The sequence below is a fragment of the Chroicocephalus ridibundus genome, chromosome 7, assembly GCF_963924245.1.
Source record: "Chroicocephalus ridibundus chromosome 7, bChrRid1.1, whole genome shotgun sequence".
NCBI lineage: Eukaryota > Metazoa > Chordata > Aves > Charadriiformes > Laridae > Chroicocephalus > Chroicocephalus ridibundus.
Window position 1 is genome coordinate 53,587,340 of NC_086290.1, and position 25,292 is coordinate 53,612,631.

Genomic DNA, 25,292 nt, shown 5'->3' on the forward strand with positions numbered 1-25,292 from the left:
ACCTTGCACTTGGTCTTGTTGAACTTCATGAGGTGGGCATGGGCCCACCTCTCCAGCCTGTCAAGGTCCCTCTGGATGGCATCCCTTCCCTCCAGCATGTCAGCTGCCCTACACAGCTTGGGGTCATCGGCAAACTTGCTGAGGGTGCACTCTATGCCACTGTCCATGTCACTGACGAAGATGTTAAACAAGACCGGTCCCAGTACTGATCCTTGAGGGACTCCACTTGTCATTGGCCTCCACTTGGACATGGACCCATTGACAGCCACTCTTTGGGTGCAGCCATCAAGCCAGTTCTTTATCCACTGAATTGTCCATCCATCAAACCCTTATTTTATCAGCTTGGAGACCAGGATGTCACGTGGGACAGTGTCAAAGGCTTTGCTCAGGTCCAGGTAAGTGACATCAGTTGCTCTCCCCTTGTCTATTGATGTTCTGACCTTCTCATAGAAGGCCACCAGGTTTGTCAGGCACGATTTGCCCTTGGGTGAAGCCATGTTGATTGTACCCAATCACCTCTTTGTTATTCTTCTGCCTCAGCAGTGCCTCCAGGAGGATCTGCTCCATAATCTTACCAGGCACGGAGGTGAGACTGACTGGCCTATAGTTCCCTGGTTTATCCTTCTTTCCCTTTTTGAAAATGGGGATTATGTTTCCCCTTTTCCCATCAGCGGAGACTTCACCAGACTGCCATGACTTTTGGAATATAATAGAGAGCGGTTTAGCAACCTCATCTGCCAGTTCCTTCAGTACCCATGGGTGTACCCCATCGCGTCCCATGGACTTGTGCACTTTCAGGTTCATCAGATGGTCACAAACCTGATCTTCACTTACGATGGGCAGTTCTTTCCAAGCCCTGCCATTGTCTTCTGTGACTCCGGGAGTGTGGCTGGAGCCCTTGCCAGTGAAGACTGAGGAAAAGAAGTCGTTGAGAACCTTGGCCTTCTCCATATCACTTGTCACCAGTTCTCCCGTTTCCTTTCTGAGGAGGCCCACGCCTTCCCTAGTCGTCTTCTTACCATTTACATACCTATAGAAATTTTTACTGTTTCCCTTGATCTCCCTGGCTAGATTTAATTCTAACTGAGATAAATAATTCTAGAATTTCTAACTAGAATTAATAATTTCTATTCTATTTCAGAATAATTTCTAAAATAATTTCTAACTAGAAATAATTCTAACTTAGCTTTTCTAACCAGGTCTCTTGCTGCTCAGACAGCTTCCTTACATGCCCCCCATTCTAGCTGTCCTTTCTTCCACTCCTTGTAAAGATTCTTTTTGTGTGACAGTGTGTCCAGGAGCTCCTTGTTGATCCAGGCAGGTCTCCTAGCATTCTTCCCTGCCTTCCTCTTTGTTGGTATACTTTACTCCTGGACGTGGAGAAGGTGATCCTTGAATACTGACCAGCTGTCCTGGGCCCCCCTTCCCTCTAGGGCTTTGTCCTGTGGCACTTTGGCCAGCAGATCCCTGAAGCGATCAAAGTCTGCATGCCCAAAGTCCAGGGTCGTAAGCTTGGAATACATCTTCCTAGTTGCCCTGACATCTTAAATTCTATTGCTTCGTGGTCACTGCGGCCAAGGTTATCCCTGAGCCTCATGTTGGTCACCAGCCCTTCCCTGTTGGTGAGAACAAGGTCCAGCATAGCACCTTTTCTTGTTGGTTCCTCTACCATTTGGAGGAGGAAGTTGTCATCAATGCATTCCAGGAACATCCTGGATTGCTGGTGCCTTGATACATTGTCCCTCCAGCAGATGTCAGGGTGGCTGAAATCCCCCACGAGGACCAGGGCCTGTGAACACGAAGACACTTCTATCTGCCTATGGAGGGCCTCATCTGCTTGCCTCTGCTGGTCAGGTGGCCTGTAGCAGACCCCTGCTGTAACATCACCTTCCCCTGTCTTCCCTTTAATCTTAACGCATACGCTCTCAACCAGCTCATCGTCCTTCCCCATATAGAGCTCCATCGATTCTAGCTGGACACTGATGTAGAGGGCAACACCTCCTCCCCTCCTACCCTGCCTGTCCTTCCTAAAGAGCTTGTATCCATCTATCCCTACATTCCAGTCGTGGGAATCATCCCACCAAGTTTCAGTAATAGTCACTATGTCATGGCGTTCCAGCAGCACAGTGGCCCTTGACTCATCCTGTTTATTGCCCAAGCTGTGTGTGTTCGCGTAGAGGCACTTCAGCTGGGCTGGCCGTGTCACCCTCTTGCGCGAATCCCCCTTGATTCCCTTGCGGTGTCCCGGTGCATTGTCGTCCCCGGCTTGCCTCAGGGCAACAAGTTGAGAGCCCTTACTAGGACTCCATCCCTCTGCCCCGATGTCCTGCCCCACTGTTTGTCACAGGCAAGCACAGAATTATTGACCCCTTCCCCCTTCAAATCTAGTTTAAAGCCCTACCAATGAGCCCTGCCAACTCCTTCCCCAGAATCCTTTTCCCCCTCTGGGACAAGTGCATTCAGAGCAATTCAGTGCTCCAAAAATATAAATGTTTGTATGCATTAAAATGTCATGAGCATTTTAAGCAGATCAGAGCACCGTTACCACTGGGCTAATTCTCCTTAAAACCAAGCTGTACAGAAGGACTCTAAATACGATCTGGCAAAAACAGTCTTCAGGAACCAAATTTTCACTTCTACACTTGATCCGTGGCGCAATGAATTCAGGACCGTGCCTTAATGTTAATGTGCTGGAGACCAGAGCTGTAGTTGTATTAAAAAGCTGTATTAAACCTGCAGTTTTGCGGGTCTCTGTGCTCTTCTGTGGAACAAGCTGCGATGAAGGCGCTCAGCCTAGATGGGAACTTTTCTCAAATGGGAGAGCTGGGTATTTTATCCGGAGTTTACTTGGTATGTGCTTAGCAATAAAGTTAAAAGGGAGGCAACTAAGCTGAGGTATTAAGAGTATGCTGTGAACAGCTGAGTAAATGGAGTTTTTTATTTATCACCGTGTTAGCGATATAAAATTCAAGCGTAACCACATAGAAGGCTTAAGTGCAATAAATTTTCACTGAGACAGCATTTCAAACAGTGATTATGGGCAACGTCATAACATGATTTATCAGTAACTGCTCCTTAATGCAAACTAATGAGTACCCTGAGATAGAAAGGGGGAACGAAACTCTGAGGCCAGCCTCCCTGCTGCGAAAGCTAACGGTTCTCAGGAGAGCCTGCTGCATCCTTCCCTGCTGAAGCTCCACTCTCAAACCCACACAGTAACTGCCAGGCCATACGGTTTATTTCAGGATGATTAGCTTATTACAGATGAATGAAACGTTAAGGTATTTCAGAGTGACACATGATACTGCTCCCAACTCTACCAGCACAGTCACATGCAACACCAAAAGCAGCAGCTACGATTGGCAGAGTCCTCCCGAGGGTTTTTCTTGGGCCGCTGGCATGCAAAGCTCAGCTGGCCACAGGCAACCAGGGAAGAGTTCAAAGTATCTTCCCAAAGAACTGAATTTTTGTTTCAGGCACATGGCTTCAAAGTTTGGATCTCCAAGAGACACTGGAGAGCTGCACCCTCAACCCTGAACCCAGAGGCAAGGGGCATTTCTGTCTCATCTTCCCATTCTTTCACGCTGCTCAACTTTAAGTGACTCGCCAGGAAGACGCTCGTAATATCCCCCAAAATCTGAACATATATTTCCCCTCCTTACTGAACTATTGCACAGAAAAGCGCCTTTTAGACTGTGAAGGTAGAATATACTCATCCCACATGCCCTCCTTAGAGTACTATAGCTACTATGAAAGTTATTTTGAGGCAAACGATGCACCAAATTTCTCAGTATCTGGAAGCATTGCAGCCTCTTATCGCTGGAAGGAAAAGTAGTTTCCCATAGCAAGAATCACGTCTACATTCAAAACCTTTTAAAGATGCCCAACCCTAAATGTTCTGTACTTGGCAGAGAGTAGACAGTGATCATCACAATATTTTACGGGATGGTTTAGGCACGTAAGGAGGAACCAATCAATACAAATATCTGAGAAAAGAGATATTCCTGCCTCAGCAGGACACTTGGGACAAGAAATGTAAGTATTACTTAACCTTGCCAGCAGCTGCTGGCGTTTGCTGCCCTACCCCACCTCCCTCTGTGGTCTCCCTGGATGGAGAGGGTCTTCACCCAGACTTCACCCACACGGCCACTGATGCCGCGCGCTGGAAAGCAAATAGATTGTCACGTACGAAGAGACTAGCGAGAACCAGAGACCCCGATAAACTCTGTGCCATGTTGGTAACTTACTTTGCAAATTTAATACAGAACTGAGTGAAATACTTTCTCGTGGAGGCCAGGTTGTCGCGGATGATGGGGACGTTCTGTTTAATGTGGAGAATGACTGAGGTGACATAAGGACTCTGGTCACCAACGTGTTCCACGTTCTGCCACTGCATCTGCAGAAAGGGGAAAAAACAACCAAAGAGACTGCTTAATTCATTAAGTTTCAAGCAACAGGTAAGGAAAACTGTACAAACTTCCTGCAAAAGATCTCTAAGGAATCATCAAGAGACTGCCTCTGCAATTCACCACCAAGGTCAAGTTCTTCGTCACTGTACTGACTGAGCAAAAACTCTTCCACAACAAGATACAAAGAAAACCCAGAATGGCCCTTTTTGCACCAAAGAGATTGCGACCAGTAACCCACACAAACAGGGACCGCCAGGATTATAAGGGCTTTTGAAGCACGCCAGACTGCCTTAATATTTAACAGTTTCCAGTTTGCCGGGATGAAGTGCCCATATAAATCCTTATTATAGGCATTTGAGAAAATATCTGCAAGCTTGCAAAGTCTAGATTCCTGTACGGCAGCCAAGACTTTAATACTGGTGAGACTGATGACAGATAGATGGAAGAGGCAGAAATAGTCTTAAAGTCCAAAGCACTCTGCACCAGCGTAGCGCACACTGAAAACACTTCTAGCGTACAAAGCCAGGATGCCAACTCCAGCTCATCCCAAATACACATTAAAAAAAACACAAAACACGAAGAGTTACTCAACCTCCCATTTTGTTTTCATTTACCGTCAGCAGAAATGCAACAGAATAGCCCCTGTGAGCCAGATGTGCGACTGCCTTGACTGCCTCTGAGCCTTATTTGCAGCACGCAGGGAGTACACACTACAATTCATGTGGAAAAAAAAAAAAAAAAAAAAAAAGAAGAGGTAATTGGGTAAGGCCTGGCCAAGTGTCCGTGTATATAAAAAAGCCTCAATGAGGAACACGAGCATCCAGAAACGTGCTTTTAGCTCTGCTACTGTTCAGAGACTACGCGCCCTGCCACGCGCTCCAGCTAACTGTTTGGAGATGCGGTTCCTCACGCTGGAGACGGAACAGGAGGAAAACGGGTATGAAATCAGGACAGGAAACTGGGCACATGCGGAAGATGGGCTTTTTCTTTTGAGGGGGTGTTCGTCCTCAAACTTGTTTTCTCAAGTTCTGGATTTTGCATGTAAAGTTTTTTATTCCCGGTTTTAATTTAATTACGGCTGCTTTGTCCCCTGCAACCCAGGCGATTCAATTCCATCCAAACACCATGCAGCCTAAGTGACTGAATGGGCAAGAGAAGCCAAATTCTATCCAAAACCACAGTGTCTGAGAGAGTCTACACGTGTCCTACCAAAGCTGTCCTCATCGAAGCCAACCAAACAAAACCCCAACCCACTCATCTCGCACCACCCAGGCGGCTAGGAGGGAAATCTGTCTCATCACCTGCTCTACAGGTTTTCATTCCATCTTACTTCCATTTGGAAGATTGCTTAAGAGACAACTGCTTCTCTGCTCCTCATGGTACTCGTCATATCTGAAGAAAATCCTTGATATGCCGGTCTCCCTGACGGACTCGCGCCTTCCCAGCGCTGGCCCTTCTTGACAGCCAGCGATCCTCAACCAACAGACCATCCCCACACAGCGGGAACAGCCAGAAAGTGGGAAGGGACCGCTGAGTTGAATTATTACAACCACAATAAAACAGTGGCTTTTTCATTTTGCTGGTCTTCATTCCAACAGCAATACTTTACAACCAAACTTTTAAAGCACGAACAGTAAAAATAGCCCTTTGTGTGTGTATGTGGGCGTGTTTCACCCGAAAAAAAAAACCCAGTAGCTGCAATGAAAGACATAGTACACATACTGAAAAGTCATCAAAAGAAACATGAGCCCAACTCTTCTGGTAAAGCTTTGTTCCTGTCATTTTAAATTTATTCCTCTTTTTCCCTCGTCCTATGTTTTTCTTGGGATATCCACATAGTTTACATATACAAGCTGAAAATGAGCCCAAAGAACAGGAGTGGCGAGGCCTCGCGCTCGCCGGCCAAAGGGAGAAGCCCAGCGCACGGGGCGCCCCGGCAGCAGCCGAAATGCACCTGCACGCCGTGAGGACACAGGGCGACGGGCCCAAACTGGAACACGGGAAACTCTGGCTTAACATGAGGAAAAACTTCTTTTCTTTGGGGGTGCCAGAGCCCTGGCACAGGCTGCCCAGAGAGGTGGTGGAGTCTCCGTCTCTGGAGATACCCAACACCCGCCTGGACGCGTTCCTGTCCAACCTACTCTAGGTGAGCCTGATCTGGCAGGGGGCTGGACTAGATGATCTCCAGAGGTCCCTTCCAACCCCTAACCACTGCGTGATTCTGTGATGCAGCCACCTGCGAGGGCAGGACCTGGGACTGAAGACCTGGCGCTACTTTCAAAACTGGTTTTCACAACAAAAACACTGGACCGTCATGACTTGAGGGCGCTTTCTTAAAAAGGGAAGGAGAAGAGAGAAACCCTGAGTCAAACAGGGGTGGTTTGGCACATAACAAGAGCTGCACTACCTTCTGGGCATCGCGGGGGCTCAAGAGAGCTCTTGGGTCTGCCTGGCTGTGGGTCCCCCTGTCCCCACATGTCCCTGTGTCCCCAGAGAGCCGGGACTGGGGTGGCAGAGCCCAACCGGGAGCCGCCAGGTCCTCCCTCCATGTCCGGCACTGACATGGGTCTCCAGCAAAAGGAGTTGCTTCATGATTTAAAGGAGGATGCATCAGTCCCCAAGTCTCCCCGGGCTCAGTAGCATCCCGCTGCCAGTTTATCGTTACAGGCTCCAGACTGGGCACGGGGAGCATCTGTCAGCGCCAGACCAGCACCTTCTCCCTTGACCTCGCGTGGCGCCTGCAGGAAGAGGCGGGAGGGAAAGGAAAGCTGGTGGGTGCCGCAGGCAGCAGACGTTTCTGCCTTTGAAACTGCCCCCGCCGCCTTCTGACACGGGTTTCGGTTTGCGCTGCTGCGTGCTGCACCTTGTGTGACGGCTAAAACGCACTCATGCTGACTTTTAATTAGCAGCTGGCAGCTCTGATTGCTCCACTCTTGGGGCTTTCCTTGTATGTATTGGAGAGATTATTAGAGCTCCGTGTTTAAGCGCTTGCTGTTGTCCACTCAGTTGTATGGAAGTAGGAAATTGCAGCTGTGCCAAAAGGTTTTAGCAAAATATAAAAAAAACCAGCAAGCGATCGACATGAGTCACTAAAATGTCCCCCGGCCCCACTTACCAGCACAGTTTTACATATAAATCGATGCTTAATTCAGCAAGTAAATCAAACCCTATCCAGAGCAATCCGTAAACTTAATTGGGGCAAAAATATCCCATGTAGGTTAGCAGCTCCCTCATCCCAACAATTAAAAATAAAGCACTCCAGGCCTGCTACAGATCACTGCAACACATTCGCAGTACTTTGTTATCCAGAATATAACAACACGGGGTTTAGGGCAAATTCCTCCCCCATCCCACATCCCAGCTCCCCGTCCTACAGCCGTGTTTAATCATCCTACACCTGCTGTAAAGTTTGAGTAAAGATCATCACCTACCAATTTGGTAATATAGGGCCTTCTCATCATTTACCATTTCTTCCAGAACACACAAAGTAAAGAATCAGGGAAACTGAGCACGATTCCCAGCTGAAAGCAATATTCATGATGGAGTTTTCTGCGTTAAATCTCTCAAAGTGGCCTGCAGCCAAAGTGGATTTAGGGTTTAAGTATTTCTTAATTTACCTCTATAGTTACTGAATATTTTTGCAAGGGGAAAAAAAAAAAAAAGTCAGACTCCAACACAGGATCGGGAATGTCGAATCTTGAAGGACACCAGAGTGAAGTAAATGCAGAGAAGCTAAACAAAGGAAGAGCCCTAATGGAGTAGGGGTCTTGAGTCAGACATGCCTTCCCAGTACAGGAAAACTGGAATGGATCAGGCACGCAGTCTCTACTCCTTTAATAAAGACTGAAATTTCTCATGTCCAGATACTAACTCTGCATTTAAATAACTATATGCACTTCTTATTCAGCTGTCAGAGTAATAACCCAGCCCTGAAGGAAAGGGAGGAGGAGGGTGATGGAAAAAAAAAAAAAAAATCTCTTTCACCAAACCCAGGTCTAGTAAAAATCACATAAAAGCGACTCTGCCTGATGCAAATAGGGGAATGTGTGCACAAGTGACAAGTATTTATTTAGCTAATTTCATAACACTTAACTTGTTTATATATCATCAGTCCCATCACATGTGCTGCATTTTACCAGTGTTCCAAAGACAAAAATAAATGGCCTACCAGCTGCTGCTTTCTCAAGGTTGTGGTTTACTTGGGTATAAACAGCCAGAGCTAAGTGATTCAAACACTACTACGCTACGTACGTTCGGCGGATCTAAGGAACATGGCACACACACAACACCTGAAGTCCCAAGCCCTCCTAATGGTGTTATTTTACTGGGGAGGAAAAAAAATAAAAAAAAAAATCCTCTTTTCATTTGGAACATGTACAAGCTCTATTACCAGCTGCCTTCCACTTCAAATATTAGCTGGGGGTGGCGGGGCTAGTTACAGCTGGAATACATCATAAAGCAGAAAGCTATTAAAATTCATGGCAGCGAGACAGTGTGTTGATCCTACAAAAATGGAGCTCTATGTTTAATATTGCTAATTAAAAAAAAAATAGTTCAATCCACTTTTGTTGTCTTCACCTCTGTCTAAAGCAGTCTGGGTTTTCACAATACTTTGGCAAGAAAACACAGCTCTGCATTTCAAACGTATAAAAGCCAGCCGCGTAACTGCAACAGAATCCTGAAGCACTAATCACATGGGCCTCTCTAGGAATGGCTCCATATGTCCTTGAGAGGATCACAGAAGCAACAGGGCTCAATCTCAGTTCCATATTACCCTTCGAGCACCTCCATTTAACGGCCACAAACGAGCAGGCTAGTAAAACTTGTCGAAGATCACAAGGAGGACAGCAAATGAGCAGGCGTATTCGAAATTTCATGCTAACAAAAGTTTTCCCAATTTTAAAGGCTCTCACTGGCATTAGGAGGGGAAAGAGAAAGCCTTAGATACTTACAGAAAGTCTTTTATTATCCCCGTGTTTTAATGTGCTGCAAAAGAATGAAAGCTCTAATCTGAACAATAGAAGTTTTTGGAGTTAAGGATATATTCATAACTACAGCAATCGCTGCTCTAAGAAACAAGAAGAAATCAATACATGGCTAAGTCTCAAGGCAGCGTAAAAGGATATGTCAATAGTCAAACCAAGCAATTAAAGCAAACAAGAACTCCACAAGGCCACCTCTTTCCGAAACAGGTCCATCCCCTCCCTACCTTGCTCATAGCGGTCAGAGCAGGGTCACAGGCTGCGTCCAGGTCCTGCACTAACAGCTGGATGCTGTTGGAGATCACACTGCAAAAAACCAAAAAATAAATCAAGCCTGAGTTTTAGAACAGCACTCAGCAACACAGTGCCAGAACTGGCTTATTTGACTGTGAAAGGAGGAAAATCATCTACGAGCTGACAGTAGGATTATGCTGCGAATACACACGGGTAAAAACTTGTACTGAAAAGAAGCCGGGAAGTTCTACATGCTGTTCATCGGGGAGCTGCACAATGGGCTTTAGCGTAGAGAGGACATTTTTATAGTTGACCTTTTTGTTCTGACACATAGAAGGGGCTGGAGATCAAAGGTGTCAGATGGGGAACCCCCCCGCCCACGCATCAGGAAGAGCAGAAACCCCCGAGTACCGAGCCCAGACTGGGATTCGGCTTCAAATTTAATCCAGTCTGCGTAAACCCAACATTTTATCTCTCCACTTATTCATGGTCAATACTCCGCTACTCACAGAAACTTGAAAAGACGGTTTTAAAAAAACACATCTGTATGAGTTCTGAATGTGTCTCCCACTTGAGAAGATCAAGGCAGATGTCTTATTTACACTATGTCTAGGATTGCCGCCATCCATTGTTTGAGTTTCTCACAGACATATACCAGACTGAAGCACTCATTAGTCAAACACATTTCCCTCCCTCCCTTTTTTTTTTTTTTCTTCTAAACAGCACAATATTGCTTAGAGACATATTTGATGCCACCATATTCTGATGGGCATAAAGGTGCAACTGATCCTAAAACAACAGCTGACAAACAGTGTCTGCGACAACTCGGACCACCCTCAGGGGCACAGGACCCAGTGCTTGTATTACAGACAATAGTAGGTGACTGTTTCACTACCTAAGTACAGTTTTTAAAAACAGCGTAAACTTTAAATCTGCCACAGATGCCTGCGTACAACTTTGGGATTATACATGTAAGAACTGGATTTTCCTTTTGCTCTTTCTCATGATGGGAATTGCAGATCTGTAAGAAATCTGACCAGCGCTTCCTCAAACCATCTTTTCTTCCCCTTGTTTTCTTTGTGAAGTTCTGGGTACTACTCTGGAGTTTGCCGTTCAAAATATTTTTAAGCATCCACCTCCCCATCGAGATACGGTATCACCCACTCGTAATTCTGCTGCTGGGATCTGGGTGCTGTTCTTCACCGCAGCCCACAGAGGTTGTCCCTTCCCTTTCCTAAAGAGCCTAAAGGCTCTACCACAAAGACTGGAACAGGATGCCAAGGAAAAGACTGCTCCTTCAGAGCAATTAATTTGTTTGTAAAGGCAACCTCATCCAAAATCAGTTGGAAAAATCAGCATGGGAGATGAAGTGACTACTGGCTTCAAGTTACATGATCTGAAACTTGCATTGGGATAAAAAAAGCCTGTGACCGTTTCTGCTGGTGCCTCTGCTGGGCACTATGGGATTCACTCCCTTGGGGGATTCCACCAGCTCAAGCAACGCCAAGGGAACCGGACTGAAATAACTGTCTCTTGGGCACAGCTGACTCCTGCAGGGCACCTGCCGGCAGCAACTCGCAGGGAAGAGTTGTGGTTTAGCACCGAAACGAAACGCAGCTCTCTCGGTGGAAGGAGAGCGACTGCATCACTGGTCCCCACACGCCAGGAGTCTGGAGCTGGGCCACCGGGTACAGGCTCTCGCCTGAAAACCACAAGACTGCAAATAGGGAGAGAAACCTACTTGTCTACGTTTCAAAACAAACACACCTGCTGTAGAGGGGTAACGGTGCAGCGAGAAGCGTGTTGCAAACACAAAGCACCATGGCACACCAAGAGGGTTTGGATGCTGGTTCTGCCAGAAGCCACTGCAAACCTCCGCCCCGGGCGGCACGTAACAGTACTCGAGTGGCAGTTACCGAAGCCCCACAGAAGCTGACAGACAGGGAAGCCAAGGCCATAAATGAGCAGTGTGGCTCTACGAGAGCCCGGGAAGCTCCGCGCTTCAGGCCTTCAAAGGGATCTCTGACCGCTGCCCACAGTCTCACAACACATCAATAGGGCAGGGGGGTGGGAAATCTTGGATTTCTGGATTTCCACCATAATTTTCCTTCTGTTGAGCTTCAAGAAGAGCTCATTACCTTTCCCATATTTCCTAAAGAAAACGCTTAGCCACCCCAGGGGTAAAACCCCCCGAGTCAATCGCTTTATACACAATTTGGGGCGGTTCTGCGCCATCCTTTCTGCGAAGGAAGAACCACTTTCCAAGGTGTGTAAGCAGCAATGTTTTATCACTTTCCTTATGACCGTGCCTAACAAGACATCAAATCCCAGAAAAAACAACTTGTTTGATGTTGAACGAGCAAACGCCAGGGAGAGGTCTATAGCTATGACTTACACTGACAGAAGACTGGACAAAGAGCTACGCTGGAACAGATTGAAAGTCAATTAAAAAGCGTTTGTTACGAGATAGATCAGGTCTGTCAGTTTAACTTCAAAGCTGTTCAAAACAGCAAATGTGAACTATACGTTTAAACAGTTTCCACAACACGTATTGTCTGCCTACGACCAGCCACCTCATGAGGCAGCGACTCGAGGTAGCTGGCTCCTGCCGGGCAGGTCCCGAGAACACGCAAAACTCACCCTCGACTCGTCCGTGTTCAGAAAATCCCCCCACATGGCATATTTTTTCTACTCCCCAGCTACCCTGTTTGCTTTGGCTTAGCGGACACAGCAACCCTAGCTCTCGGTCAGGGATTCACTCTTCAAAAGATCTGAGAAATATCGAAAGGGAAGGGAGTCTCTGCAGCCTGGAGCGGAGCCCGGGACCACGTGAAATACCTGGATGGAGATTCAGTGGGATCCTGCCCACTGGAGCAAGGGAGGAGGAATCACAGGAAGGAAGTCTTCTGAAAAAATCTCACTGCTATCTGGGCTGCCTCTTAGTTTTAGGGAGAAGGAGAGCTGGTGATAGGGATTATTTTCCCAGCTTTGCCAAGGTTTTCTTTTGCCTGATGTGAAGCAAAACAATTATTTTTTTGCCTCGATTTCCTTCTCTCAAAAAATATCCAATCTGTTTGTCGGTGGTGGAGAGGAAAGGATGTTAGAGGGGAGTATTTTTAGCATCGTTACGTGAAAAGTTATTTTAATGAACGATAATCTTCTCTCAATTATAAGATTGGATCAGTCTTTTATGTCATCTGAAATGGGGTTTGATCATACTGACAAGGCTGCTGATTAACAGTGGGAAGTTAAAGCAGGAAGGAATGTACTGAAATAGCTTCCTTTCTTGAAATGTAACAGCCACCTCGCAGAGCTGCCAAGATGCAAATGATGTTTCAAATGGAAACTCACTATTTCCTTTCCCCTTTCCAGTGCTCTTGCTCCTTTGGCTGGGATGACGGGGAAGAACTACATCTGAAGTCTGTGCTATTGCTGCTCTTGGGCTAGCCAAAGGATGACCATTCCTTCACCAGGGAAATGCCTATGCCCGGGCTGCGTATCTGGGTGGGTCCTACGGCACTGGGATGTTGGGCTCGTATTACTCCAGCACCATCTGGCTGACAAACTAGGATGTTTGATATGTTCTGGGAGGATGCATCTGCTGAACATACATGCTGAAAGTGTCCATCTCTCCCGTCAGGTTGATTCTCTCCACTAGACTTGCATCCACTTTTTCTTTGAGTTTCTCTTCCAACTGTTAGGAAAGAAAAGAAGCAACAGAAAGATCAGATTTCTTACTGGAAATGACCATTCTTGAAAACTTATGTCCTGGAAAAGTCAACTTCTTAAAACCTAATCTGTGCCCAGACTATATCCAAAACTCAGCCAGCAAGCGATGGAAATCTCTCCTTGTTGGACACCCTAGAGATATTGCCAGGATGGCCTATGGTGGCACTGTGTCCTCAAAGAAGTAACCTCCAAGGTCATATATGCAATTCTAGCTAATGGACCAGCTTAACACCATGGCACCTGTCCTGCGAATAAAGATGTTTTTCAACACCCTGTCTGTGCCCAAACTGCAGAGTTCCAGTGGTGGAGAGGCCTTCTTATGGCCAAACATCACAGCTCATCTACTAACCTAAGGCATTTTGAAAGCACCTGAATGTAAGGAGCACTGTGGCTGCAAAGCGTATCAGCATAAATACCTTCTCTCCTCACTCCACCTTGCCCCAGTATTTCATGCAAGCATTTTCCCAAACCTATTCTGAATTACGGTTTTTCTTGTTTTTATAAAAAGGAGATCATGAACCATGAGAAGAGTTTGGTTTTTTTTTTTTAAATTTGGTTCGCAATCCAAAATAAATTATGTAACCAGTATAAAAGGATAGCATCCAAAAGTGATGCTGCAAAGCAGGATCACAAGCAAACGACTTTTCTCAGACAGAAACGGCAAAATCCATACCTTCCTTTCTTCGAAATACAGATTTCATAACGTAGAGCTCAATAATCAACGGGCTGCCACGTGGAGCAGATGCTACTAGGGATATTTTAGTACTTCTGACTCTTCCCGTCTCCGCAGCAGCCTACCCCTGCGGAGGGAGCAGCGCAGCCTCTCCTGACAGAAGAGGGGCTGCTGCCGGGGGCCAGCTCCGAGGTGCCGTAGAGCGAAGCTCACCTGCTGGGTGGTGGCCAAGCAGTACTCCGCAGTGCTAAGGATGCTGCAAATGAGGCAGAGTTCTTCTAAAGTAAACTTCGCCACCTCAGAGCCTTCCTTTTCTTTCAGCAAACTGGTGATGGTGAGCCCCCCACTGCTGCTAGTTGTCCTGGAAATAAAAAATAAAGACAAAAGTTGTAAGGCTTTCAAGCGTACAGACACACACGTTGCAAAATTACTACTAGATTTCAACGCCATAAAAAGCCCTTGTGACCACAAAGTCCAAGGCCCTGTGCATCACAGGGCAGTGTCATTCTACATGGAACCCACAACTGCTATTTTAGTTAAGGAGTATCTTTTAGAAAGACAAACGGAACTTGATATGAAGTCTTCAGGCAAAGGACAATTCACTCATTCGCAACATGGCAGATGAAGATGCAAGTGGCACGCAGCTTTCCCCAGCTAACTCCACCTTCCCTGCCAGCCACTCAAAATCTAATTAAAGATTACAGAAAAATCTCGGTAAATATCAGGCAGCTTGTCATATTTATCTTCTCAGTACTAAACAGATGTCAACATGCATTTGAAACTTTGGTAACCTGCTTTAAAAACTGATGATATCAACACAGTAAATTATAGAAGATGTGGCTCTTTTCCACCATCTTCCAGTGATTAATGGCTGTGTATCAACAAAGAAAGACTCCGAACAGTTTAAAGTCAGGAAATTCCCTACCTCTCAACTCTTTATAATCCAAATCCATTAAAAAAATAGGACAGTGATATTTATCTTGGACGGCAAAAATGGAGCACACAAAAAAAATGTGTATAAAGAATGCAACTGAGGTCTGATGGAGAATGCACATTAAATTTATCTTTCCACTTGTCTGGATGTAATCCTCTCCCCTTCCATCTGTAAAAGATTTTACTGGTTTCAGAAATTCATTCTGCTGCTCCCGGGTTTACAAGGGAAACAAACTGAAGATGGCAGATAGCACACAAAATTATCTGGAGTTAAGGCTGGTGATACCTCAAGGAGCTCCTTCAGCCTGGACACTTACCCGTACCACTGCAAACCCGGTAACCATTTCCTTTATTTTCACTGGATTTGCACCTACATATTTTATTCATACATATATAAAACGTCACAGAGCTGAGGCAGTTACAGGTAAGCGCTGTAGCATCACACAGATAAACCGCCTCCATTATAAATTATTGTCTGTATAATGTTGAGCTAAGACAGCTGAGAATCACGGTATGACTTTGTTACGGAAGCGGCAGGGTAAGTGCAATTCGGAAAGCCAGACCTCTCTGAAGAGGCTTGGGCTGGCATTTCAAAAGGAACTTCAAGAAACTGTAAATCTGACTGCTCATCAAAGCCAGATACGAAGCTCTCCTCTAGGGGCCCTTAAAACAGAAACAATGGCGTGACTGTCCATTTTGTCTCTTGCTGTTTCTTAGTGCAACACACCGAATTTTTGAGAAAGTCATGAAGTAAATGTAGTCACGTTGCTGTTATGTGGCTTCTTTGACAGTGAAACATAAGTGTTCATGAGTATGTATTTATTAATTATCTTTACAGAGCATCTGCTCCTCACTGGAACGTCTCACCAGACGGTGCTGCGGCATTTGGGAAGCGAAACTCACTTGGGCAGGTTTCCAGACAGAATTTTCCAGGCGTATTCCCGGAGGTACTTCTGGAATATGGTGGTCAGGGCTATCATGGGCTCGCCGGTGCTGAGCTGGGAGCACTGCACCATGCACTTCTTGTAGTACACAAAGAGGTCGGCACAGCTGGGCAGGACGGCTCCTCCTTCATCCACGTTGGGCTTGGGGGGACCTTGAGCTTTGAAGTCGGCCACAAACCTGTCAATCAGTTCGCCGAGATTTCTGATGCAGGGGAACAATAGGAAGATATTTTAGTACGTTGGGGGAGGAAACGGAGGGAAGAGAGAGAATAACGCTTAAAACCAGATGCCCCATCTTGTGACACCAGCAAACACATTCAGATCTCAGCAGTCGGGCATTCCGGCCCTTTCCTACCTCCGCCCTCGCAGCACAAAGCTCATACAATAACGAGGACCGGGCCGATGAGTAACGACCTTTTGTACTCAAGAGTTTTAGTGGCAGCTTCAATCTGTTCTCCAGTCACATATAAAAGCTCGTGAGTCTGCCAGGACTGGGTTCAGCACACTTGATGCAAGTGCATAAAGCTTATGCTCAAGTTTCATTCCTGGCACCAGCAAAAGTAACAGTCGGGCTTCCCGTATCAGCGGCCTCCAGAGCAGACCTTGGGGAACACAGCTTTTAAAGGGATGTGCTCAAAATGGCGTGCCATTTGCCATTTCTCGGTCCCATTTGGATACCACCTGGTTTTGCACAACTTCACACATCCTTTAAAGAAGTTTTATTTAGCACGAGCGCAAAGTGCACTTCCTACTTCAACTCTTTTTAAAAGCACAAAAAGCCCTCCTATTGTCTCCAGTGATTCATTATAACCTGGTCCTTACTCAAATATTTTGGTTTTTATGCAACAACAAACTTCACCCCACCGTTTCATCACGACAAAAAGGCTTTTTAGCATGGCAGAGGGCCAGAACCATCAATACAGGACCACAAAAGTCTTCTGATCTTGGGGAGTTCCTCTGGTCCAACTCCTCCAGAGAAAGCACATCCGTGGCAGGAACCCAGAGCAGCTCTCCGGACAGCGGAGCTCAGCGAAGGGCAGTAACCTTTGCCAGATGAACTCAATTACCGCAATCAACCTCCTTCCCCAGACACACAAATGCACGCACCCCTCCGCAAGGAAGTTTGGCTTTTGAGGAATATATAGACGTTTGGGATCACAGAATGTCATTCCGCTGACCGAAAGGAGTTGGGGAGTTCCTGTATTTTATATTCCTGTTTCCACTATGGTCTTGGCTCCACGTCACCCAGCTCTCCCCCTCCCACAGCACAGCCTTCACCCCTCACTGCGCGGGCTGTACCGGCTGTACCGTGCCTTCACAGAATGGTGGGGGTTGGAAGGGACCTCTGGAGATCACCCGGTCCAGCCCCCTGCCACAGCAGGGTCACCCAGAGCAGGCGGCACAGGAACGCGACCAGGAGGGTTTGGAATGTCTCCAGAGACGGAGACTCCACCACCTCTCTGGGCAGCCTGTGCCAGGGCTCTGCCACCCTCAATGTAAAGAAGTTCCTCCTCACGTTGAGATGGAACTTCCTGTGGTCAAGTTTGTGCCTGTTTGTGCCACGATCCAGGGTACTTAAGTAGAAAGCCAAATCCTCAGAAGGAGAATGGGAAAAGGAAGAACCTGAAACGTAACTCCCGCAAGAAACTGAGCTATAGTTTAAAAAAAAAAAAAAAAAGGCATTACTTTATAGTTAATATGTTATCATCGTTTTTCAGCAACACGCTTACTTGACAGAATTGCAATGCTGTCCATAGAAATGAAAACTCTTCTTTAAAAGCCTGCCCAAGAGTTTCAACTTAAAATGTTCTCCTAATCTTCGGCCAGCCCCCAGGGCACCCAGCACACCACGGGAGTCATGCAAAGAGACTGCGTTAGGGTCTCCCGGATGGGTACGGCCTCCTCGCTGCCAGCACCACGGCTGCGGCTCTTTAGCATGTTCTCACCTACCTCTGCCAATCAAAGGGGAAAAAACCCGCCAACGATGAAAACGTTTCCCCAGTTTCTGTCCTTTCTTTCTTTTAGTCTTGTGAAAGAGAAAGACCCCTCCGATGCCAGTTTACCAAAGAATTCAAAACGCTGCACAAGCAGAGAAGGTGACCTCGCTCTTCCCTGATGAACTTACAGATTGCTGCAGCAAATCGGACGAGCTCCTACCGTGGATGATCCGCTGGGCCACCACGCTAATCTACAGAATGTGCTTGCAATAGCAGGGTTTTAAATCACGAAGCCAGGCTCTTTGGCTTAAGCCAGGCTCAGAGGCTATTGCAAAGACAAGTAGCCCCTTTTATCATGCTTATTGCTTGCTGCTTTGAGTACTTTACACAGCTCTGATTCCACATACACGCACAGTTCCTCGGCTTTGTTACAAGAACTGTAAAAACATCAGGCTGCTCAACTGATGTGATAAATCTCTACACTGGCACGAGCAATCGAACGCTGAACCAAAGCATTGATTGCATTCGACCACAGCGAAGCAAAATATACCTTCCCCCCCCCAGCCTCGTCGCTGTAGGGGAGCCAAACAGATGGCTGCTGCAGGAGGGCTCACACGTGCTACCAGCTGCAGCATTCCTTCAGGTTCTCAAGTAAAGCGGACGTGGTTTGCTCCTTGTCAAAAGCCCCACTAAATTAAACAGCTGCATTTCCACCTCTGCATCTGCGCTTTGCTCCATCTGGGCAACAAAGTGGAGCTTTCTTAGCGTCCACCAGCCACTTTGGGTTTTTTTTCCTTGTTCTCTCAGTCTCAAGACGCAGTGAGGAATGTCAATGGCTTTTGTTTCTTTATGCTTACTCCACATGTTCTCCTCTTATCCGAGGCAAAGTGAAATGTAGCTCCATTTTCCTGATCCCCCAGGGTCTTGTCAACTGGGGCGCAGGAGCAAACGCAGCTGTCCAGAAGAGCTGGGAGAGCAGCGCTAGAGCTTCATCCTTGTTCTGATCCAACCTGGACAAACCGCCCGTCCAAGGCAGGCTCTGAGGACTGCTCTTATTTCAGCATACAAGCAAAACATGGAGATATTGCGCACAAAGGGAACTACTATATTATTAACGCACACCTCGGTTGATGTCCATCAAGCTTTCACATTAGTCTCAGTTGGCCCCAGTACAACACGAAGGCTAACAACCCCTGTGCGGTACGACGGGAGCACAAAGAATTTGGCAGAAAAAAACTACTGGGAGATGAAACATGAAGAACGCAGGAGAGCTACAGAAAATGAACATTTGCTGTACGTAGACTCTGCAAAAAGACTCAAAGCAAATTCTCTGGTAGCACAGATGTGGTATTTCCTTAACAGTAGCATATTTATTAGGAGCAAGAACTCTCCAAATCTAACCAAGAGAAAACATGAAATCTTACAAAGAGAATTTTACTTTGGTTCTTAAATCCTTTCATTCCCATATTCCTCTTCCTTTTTTCTTTCACTCAACCTATTCAGTGATTTTTCAGCATCTCTGGCAATGACGAGAGGAAGCAGGCAGCTGCCCAGCAGCACGAGAGAAGAACGCGGTGCTCAGTACGTCAGTCTGCTCAGCGATGTCAACAGCTGGTGTCTGTTGGGCACCGGGGAAGGGCAATGGCACTGAGACACCTGGACCATGTGTAGGACAGTTTCCGTGGACTGGGGGTTTTGGAAGCCCCTTTGCTCATGAGGCTGCAAACACACACCACAAAGTGCCAGTGCCAGTTTTCTGAACAACCTGAACACAAATGTGCATTTTAGCACACTTAACCACGGCCCTGCAGACTCTCAACACTGCAGTGCTGACAGAGCTCTTCCTTTACTCCCTCCGAGCGGCTTCGCTCACACATGTGCACTCCTGTTGCTCCGACAGACCACAAAGACGAGCAGAAGACACGTGTCCCGAAGGGGCAGAAATGAAATCTGCTTCGCTGTTAAGAAATCTGGTATTTACACTGCAGCTAAGGTGGACAGCAGCATCTTTAAAGTCTTTCTTTCCGATGTCTCCTCTTAAACTGCTATAGATCTTGGCACTGTGTTTCTTTAAATGGGTATGGAAACAATTTTTCAGGAGAAAAGGTCCAGGCTGCTTTCTGCCATAGACTTAAGGCAATGACGAAGAACTGTCACACTACTCTTACTATTCAGAGCCCAAACACACAATTAATTATCTAAGCAACTCCTCATTTTCAGACATCAGCAACAGATTCCTCCCAAGTTCAATCAAAGGGGGAAGAAGAGAGAAAAATCATAGAGGAAAGCAATTTTTGGCAGACAGGGGCAGCATGGGGAATACTGTGGCAGTTTTTCTTTGAACTCCTCGCAGCCTGTGGCTATAAAGCTAATATAAAACATCTCAGGATTGTAAAGGAAAAGGGGAAAAAAAAAAACAACTGAAAGGGCTAAGAGCGCAGTGGGGTAGAATTACCAAAACGGGGATTAAAATGGCCCCCAGTGAGAAGGGAAGAAATATTCAAACAAGTTAGTGCTCAGTTTGCCGAGGGCAAGGGGGGGGGCGGAAATATCTGTTTCCCTTTGTTATACTGCAGAGCGGAACCTGAACCCAGCATGACAAACCACTGTGCGAGGTTTTGTTATGTCTTTTTGAGCATAAAAGGTTGATGGGACATCAAGATGGACATGAGAAGCCTTTTTCAAGATGGCTATTTTGGAGTTTGGACAAAATCGGGCCACCGCGACCCTCGAGTTACGGACTCTCTCATGCGTAAGTCCTTGGAAGACAGAAGGGCACAGAGAGAGGAGTTCCACGAGGCAGGTGCCCCTTCTTCTTTCCAGCCACTAACCTGCTCTAAAAGACTGTACCGAACCTTTTCCAACTATCTCCTCTCCCAGTTGGCACTGCAGTTGTTACAGAGATGTTATTTAAACCCTGGTGTGAATCAAGGTGCACAAGGAAAGCATGGCGAGAGCTCGAAAAACTTCTCAGAGCTCTAAGCTGAAAGCTCCTTTCATTGAAGTTATTTTGCTGCAAGTCAGAGGAAGACAAAGAAGGGTTCCAGGGATTAAAGCCCCTAACAAAGTCCCAACCTGTGAGCGATGATAACGCTATCTTACAGCCAGCTCATCTACAGCAGCTTTCATCTAAGGATCTCAAATAACTTATTTCTATAAAGCAAATCTTGAAATTCCTCTGCCATGAAGCCACATGAGTATTTTACAGAAAAAGCAAACCTACTATTTGTGGAAGACACGAGATGAAAGAAAGGCCTATGTCTGCAGTGGGATTGCAGAGGCAACAGAAGCAATTTCCGAGACTCTAAGCCTCTTCCACAGAAAGGCAGCGGGCATCGTTCCTGCAAGCCTTTGCAATTACAGATGAAACCAACACCCACAGCCCTCCGAACGCTCATTTTTGCCCAAGCAAAGGCCCTACTCATTCTAACTTTGCCCTCAAAGGCACTCATTCTCACTTTCTAACAGAGGCTACTCATACTAACTTTCTCGAACCACAAATACTGCTCCTTATAAAATCAGAAAGCAGACTTTCAAGAAATTAGTTTTCTGCAGCTTGAGTGCAGAACCGAGAACAACCCAACTGAAATACACATTCAAAAGCAAACAAACCCAAACGAGCGTGCCGGTTACTCACTTGTCCTGGGACTCGATATACACGTAAAGGTGAGGCTCAAAGCACTTGGAAACAATGCCATGAAAAGGATTGTCAGGGACCTTCGGCTTCTTTGGCTGCAAGAAAACATTTAGAGTGTTGGTTTCAAACCTGCCCTGTAAGACCTAGAAGAAACAGTAATGCAACAGCAGAGAAGGATCTAAGTCTTTAGAAATATTACAGCACACAAATTTACTGTCAAATAATCAAAGGCATGAAATCAACAGTATGTAAAGCCTCAGTGTGTGCAAGTCTTCCCTTGCTATTACACAGCTGTTGGTATTCCAAGGAATTATCTGTTCACTGTGAAATATTCTTACCCTTAAAGAGAAGACTGCTGCATGCTAACGGATTTCAGCAGAAGAATCTTAATGCAGTTTGTAAATAAAACCTTGCTGCACCCTTCGAACAGTAACAAGACTCCACTAGTCACCTCAGAAATGAAATGCAGCGGTTATTTGGAAGCAACGCTGAAAAATCCCTACGTTTTAGAACATTAAGGTTCGTAACTCAGAGTTACAGACTTCATCTGGATGAATTTTATTTAGATATACAGAATGTAATTACTGGAGGAGCTGGAATTATGCAGGCACCGTTACAGGGCTGCTTTCACTGTGAAACATGTTTCTGGGGATGCAAAGGCTTCTATTTTAAAATCACATTTAGAGCATTAAGCACATACGCCATTTGGGAGTCATCTGCTTTACTCTCGGTTTAGTTTAGTACTCACTCCACACAGGGGCCAAGCACATCCCACTGAACCCGCTGGGACCGCTCATATGCTTAAATTTGCGCATGTTTAAGTACCAGGCTGGGCAGGGTGCATTTTTTGCCCCACAGCCAGATTTTTTTTTTTTTTTTTTTTTTTTTTTTTAACTAGTAGACAACTTTTCTTCTAGCTTCCCGGCAAGCTGACAATTTTTCACTGCCTGCAAAGAGTGCAGGAATGGAATTCTTGCCTCTCTCCGCAAAAAGCCAGGATCAGCTCCCAGCCAATGAAGATAGGAATTTTTCCAGCTGAAATATTTTTTTTTTTTTAGCATAAGAAAAGCAAAACAAGAGAGCCTAAAGGACATATTCACCTAGATGACAGAGGAGGTGGCACTAAGTCATTTGCAGAAATAGCAGAGAACGACAAGGCAAGCATTTCTCAGGAATAATTAAGACTCAAAGACACAATGAATACTAACATATGGCTGCAAACCTCAAGCGAGCGAACGGCTTTATGGAGACCAGACCACCTTTAGGAGACTGGCTTCATTAACCTTCTCACTAAGAGCACGGCTGGAGAATGTAAGTTTTTACAGCTTTGGGAGAGCGCCACTACACAGAATTCTCCATCCCAGCCCCTTTGCCAGTGTCTGCCCGTTCCTGCCGGATGCACACGCTCATCGGAGCCGGGAGGGAAACAATAGGTGGCAATTACAGAAACCTTCCAGTCGCCAAGTCTCCAGGACGGCAGCGCCAACACAAGGTTGCAGATTCCTGATGTTTACGATTTACCAGGCTGGAAGAGCCAAATCCTAACGCAGGGCTGGTTTTCTGTGTGTGCGCGTTTGTCCCTGCGTCACGCTGCTCCCAGCAAGTCTGGTGGAGAGAATCCTAAATCTTTTAACAGTAGCAGTGAAGCTGTATTTCTGAGCGTGCAATCCTGTCCAAAAGCTGCAGATGTTTAAGCTATTTCCTCCTTGAGTTTGATGGAAATAATAAAAGGTTACTGTTGTCACAGTAAGGAGGTCTGCAGCTGGCCCAGTTTCCTTTCATTACTATCCAAAGTAAACAGATTAAATCGAACTGCTAGATCACTAAAAGAGGTTCTTTTTTAACATGGATTTCCCCCCCCCGCCCCCAAACTCTTGGGCTCCCTCTTACACTCCCAAGTGTCTTGAATTCTCAGGACTAGCATTTTGGAAGAGCTCTACCACTCAAAACTCTTCATCTTCAACTCTTCCTGTCCCTTCTCTTCTTCAGCTAGTGACAGCAGAAGATGAGACCTCTGACATGAACTCCCCAAGCACTAACCACCAGCTGCTGGAGCTTTGAAATTGAAATATTGGAGGCTACAGGGCTCCCATTTGGCAGACAGGTGCCTGCAGGGCAGCTGCCCTTGCAGAAGAGTCCAGCACCACATTGTGAGCATTAACACAGGGCGTACCCAGAAAGAGAGGGCAACCTCGCCGCAAACGGGGATAGCGCAACGGATGGCTTCGTACCAGCCTCCCCACCCAGAGGGAGCAGAGCTCTTCCTTTCTCAGAAGCCCCTGAACTGCTTCTGGCCAGGGCAGTGCATTCTACTGGTCACTAAAATCAGCCCTAAACAACCTAAAAAAGCTTTGCAATTTATCTCTTCACTTGCCTTCTATCGCTACTGACTTCTCCAAGGATGTCCTCTCAGCCCAGCACTGCACATCAGAGCCAATCTGCCCCCAGCCCTTACAGACAGTGGAAAGCAAGCTCTTCACAAACGAGACACCACCCAGGTGCCTCCCCAAGCTCCCAATCTCTGTCTCACAGATCACTGAGAAAGGCTGGCCAATACCAACTGTCCAAGTTGTTTTGTAAAGGAAAGAGCAACACTTTGGTTAATCATCCTATTTCAGGACTTCTGCTGTGGGTGGAAGGCAGAAGGCTGTCCTGCTCGTGTGAAAGTCTGGAGGGGACGCAGTGCACCAAACCGTGCTGGCAGAGAGCTACCGCCCCACAAACTCCCTGGGGCACGGATCTGAGTAGGTCCTAGGGTGATCCATCGGGATACCACCTGGAAATGTCCCGTTTGCAGGGCTGTAAACTCACCGAACAAAGAGAGGGTAGTACCTTCCCCAAGCAACTTACAATTGAACACTTAGAAAACTCTGGTGAGGGAAAAAAAACAGGGCTCACAGGCTTTGATACTGGTGCCAATTAAAACAATTGCATTTACTATTCACTCCTCTAATGTTTGCAGAGGGCTTTGGAAACCCAGTGCTTTTACAAGTGGCTAGGTGTTGCCTGCTTTGCAGAGGTAATGGATGAAAGGCACTACAGAGATAAAAATCCCGCAAGTAATATATTTGGAGTGAAAAAATCTAAAACGGACACTTGAAAGTTCAATGAGTTGACCGGTGACTCCAGACGTAGTTTGCTTGGCTGACAAGGCAAAACACGAATTGCCGCTGTTTGTAGTGGGAGCTTCTTCTGGGATCTGAAAACCCAGATCTGGGTTCTTCTGGGATCTGAGACCCATCTTGCTATGACGGGAATCCTGGAGTTACATTTGAGCTGCTGCTGTATGGGCCAGAACAGAATCCAACTCACTCTCACGTGGCACGATGGTCTCCGCACTATTAACTGAAATAAAGATTGCTTTGGTTTCAGTGAAGTCAGCCGGAGCAAACCATGGTCGAACTGGGAGCCTGTGCGCTGCACAGAGGATCAAAACTGCGCTAAATTAATTGCTGTGAAAACAAACCTTTCAAATCAATGTGATGGGAAAAGCTTAGGCACCACTAGAGATTTTGACAGAGAGGCGGCCTCACTGGCAAGTGGAGAACTTCAAAGACTTACTTTGTCCGTATCACTTTTCTCGATCACAATCTCATCTGTCTCTGTCCCAGTTTCATCCTCCAGAAATGGGTTGGTGGAGGGAGGTGGCACTTCTGGCTTCTTCTGTTAAAAAAAGAGGAAGCTCCTTTGAGACCAGTCTGTTTTGTCCCCTCTGGCACACAGCTGCATCCATGTTGTGCTTTACTAAGCCCTTCAAAGCACTGTACAGCAGTTTTGTCTTCCCCGAGCAGAGAGGTGACTGCCGAGTGCCAGC

The 25,292-nt window shown here is 46.4% G+C and overlaps 2 protein-coding genes across 2 annotated transcripts in view; one reads left to right on the top strand and one right to left on the bottom strand.

The window, feature by feature from the left end:
- Positions 1-25,292, top strand: part of LOC134518437 (multidrug and toxin extrusion protein 2-like) — a 167,011-nt gene that overhangs the window by 18,959 nt on the left and 122,760 nt on the right. The window lies entirely within an intron of this gene.
- The window catches only part of VPS53 (VPS53 subunit of GARP complex), a 73,763-nt gene that overhangs the window by 14,820 nt on the left and 33,651 nt on the right, over positions 1-25,292 (bottom strand). The window contains exons 12-18 of the mRNA XM_063340603.1: positions 25,040-25,141; positions 21,479-21,573; positions 15,864-16,106; positions 14,241-14,388; positions 13,237-13,319; positions 9,619-9,697; positions 4,248-4,396 (exon numbers count right to left, since the gene is read on the bottom strand). Coding sequence (XP_063196673.1) covers positions 4,248-4,396; positions 9,619-9,697; positions 13,237-13,319; positions 14,241-14,388; positions 15,864-16,106; positions 21,479-21,573; positions 25,040-25,141 — 899 coding nt within the window. The remainder of the gene's footprint in view (positions 1-4,247; positions 4,397-9,618; positions 9,698-13,236; positions 13,320-14,240; positions 14,389-15,863; positions 16,107-21,478; positions 21,574-25,039; positions 25,142-25,292) is intronic.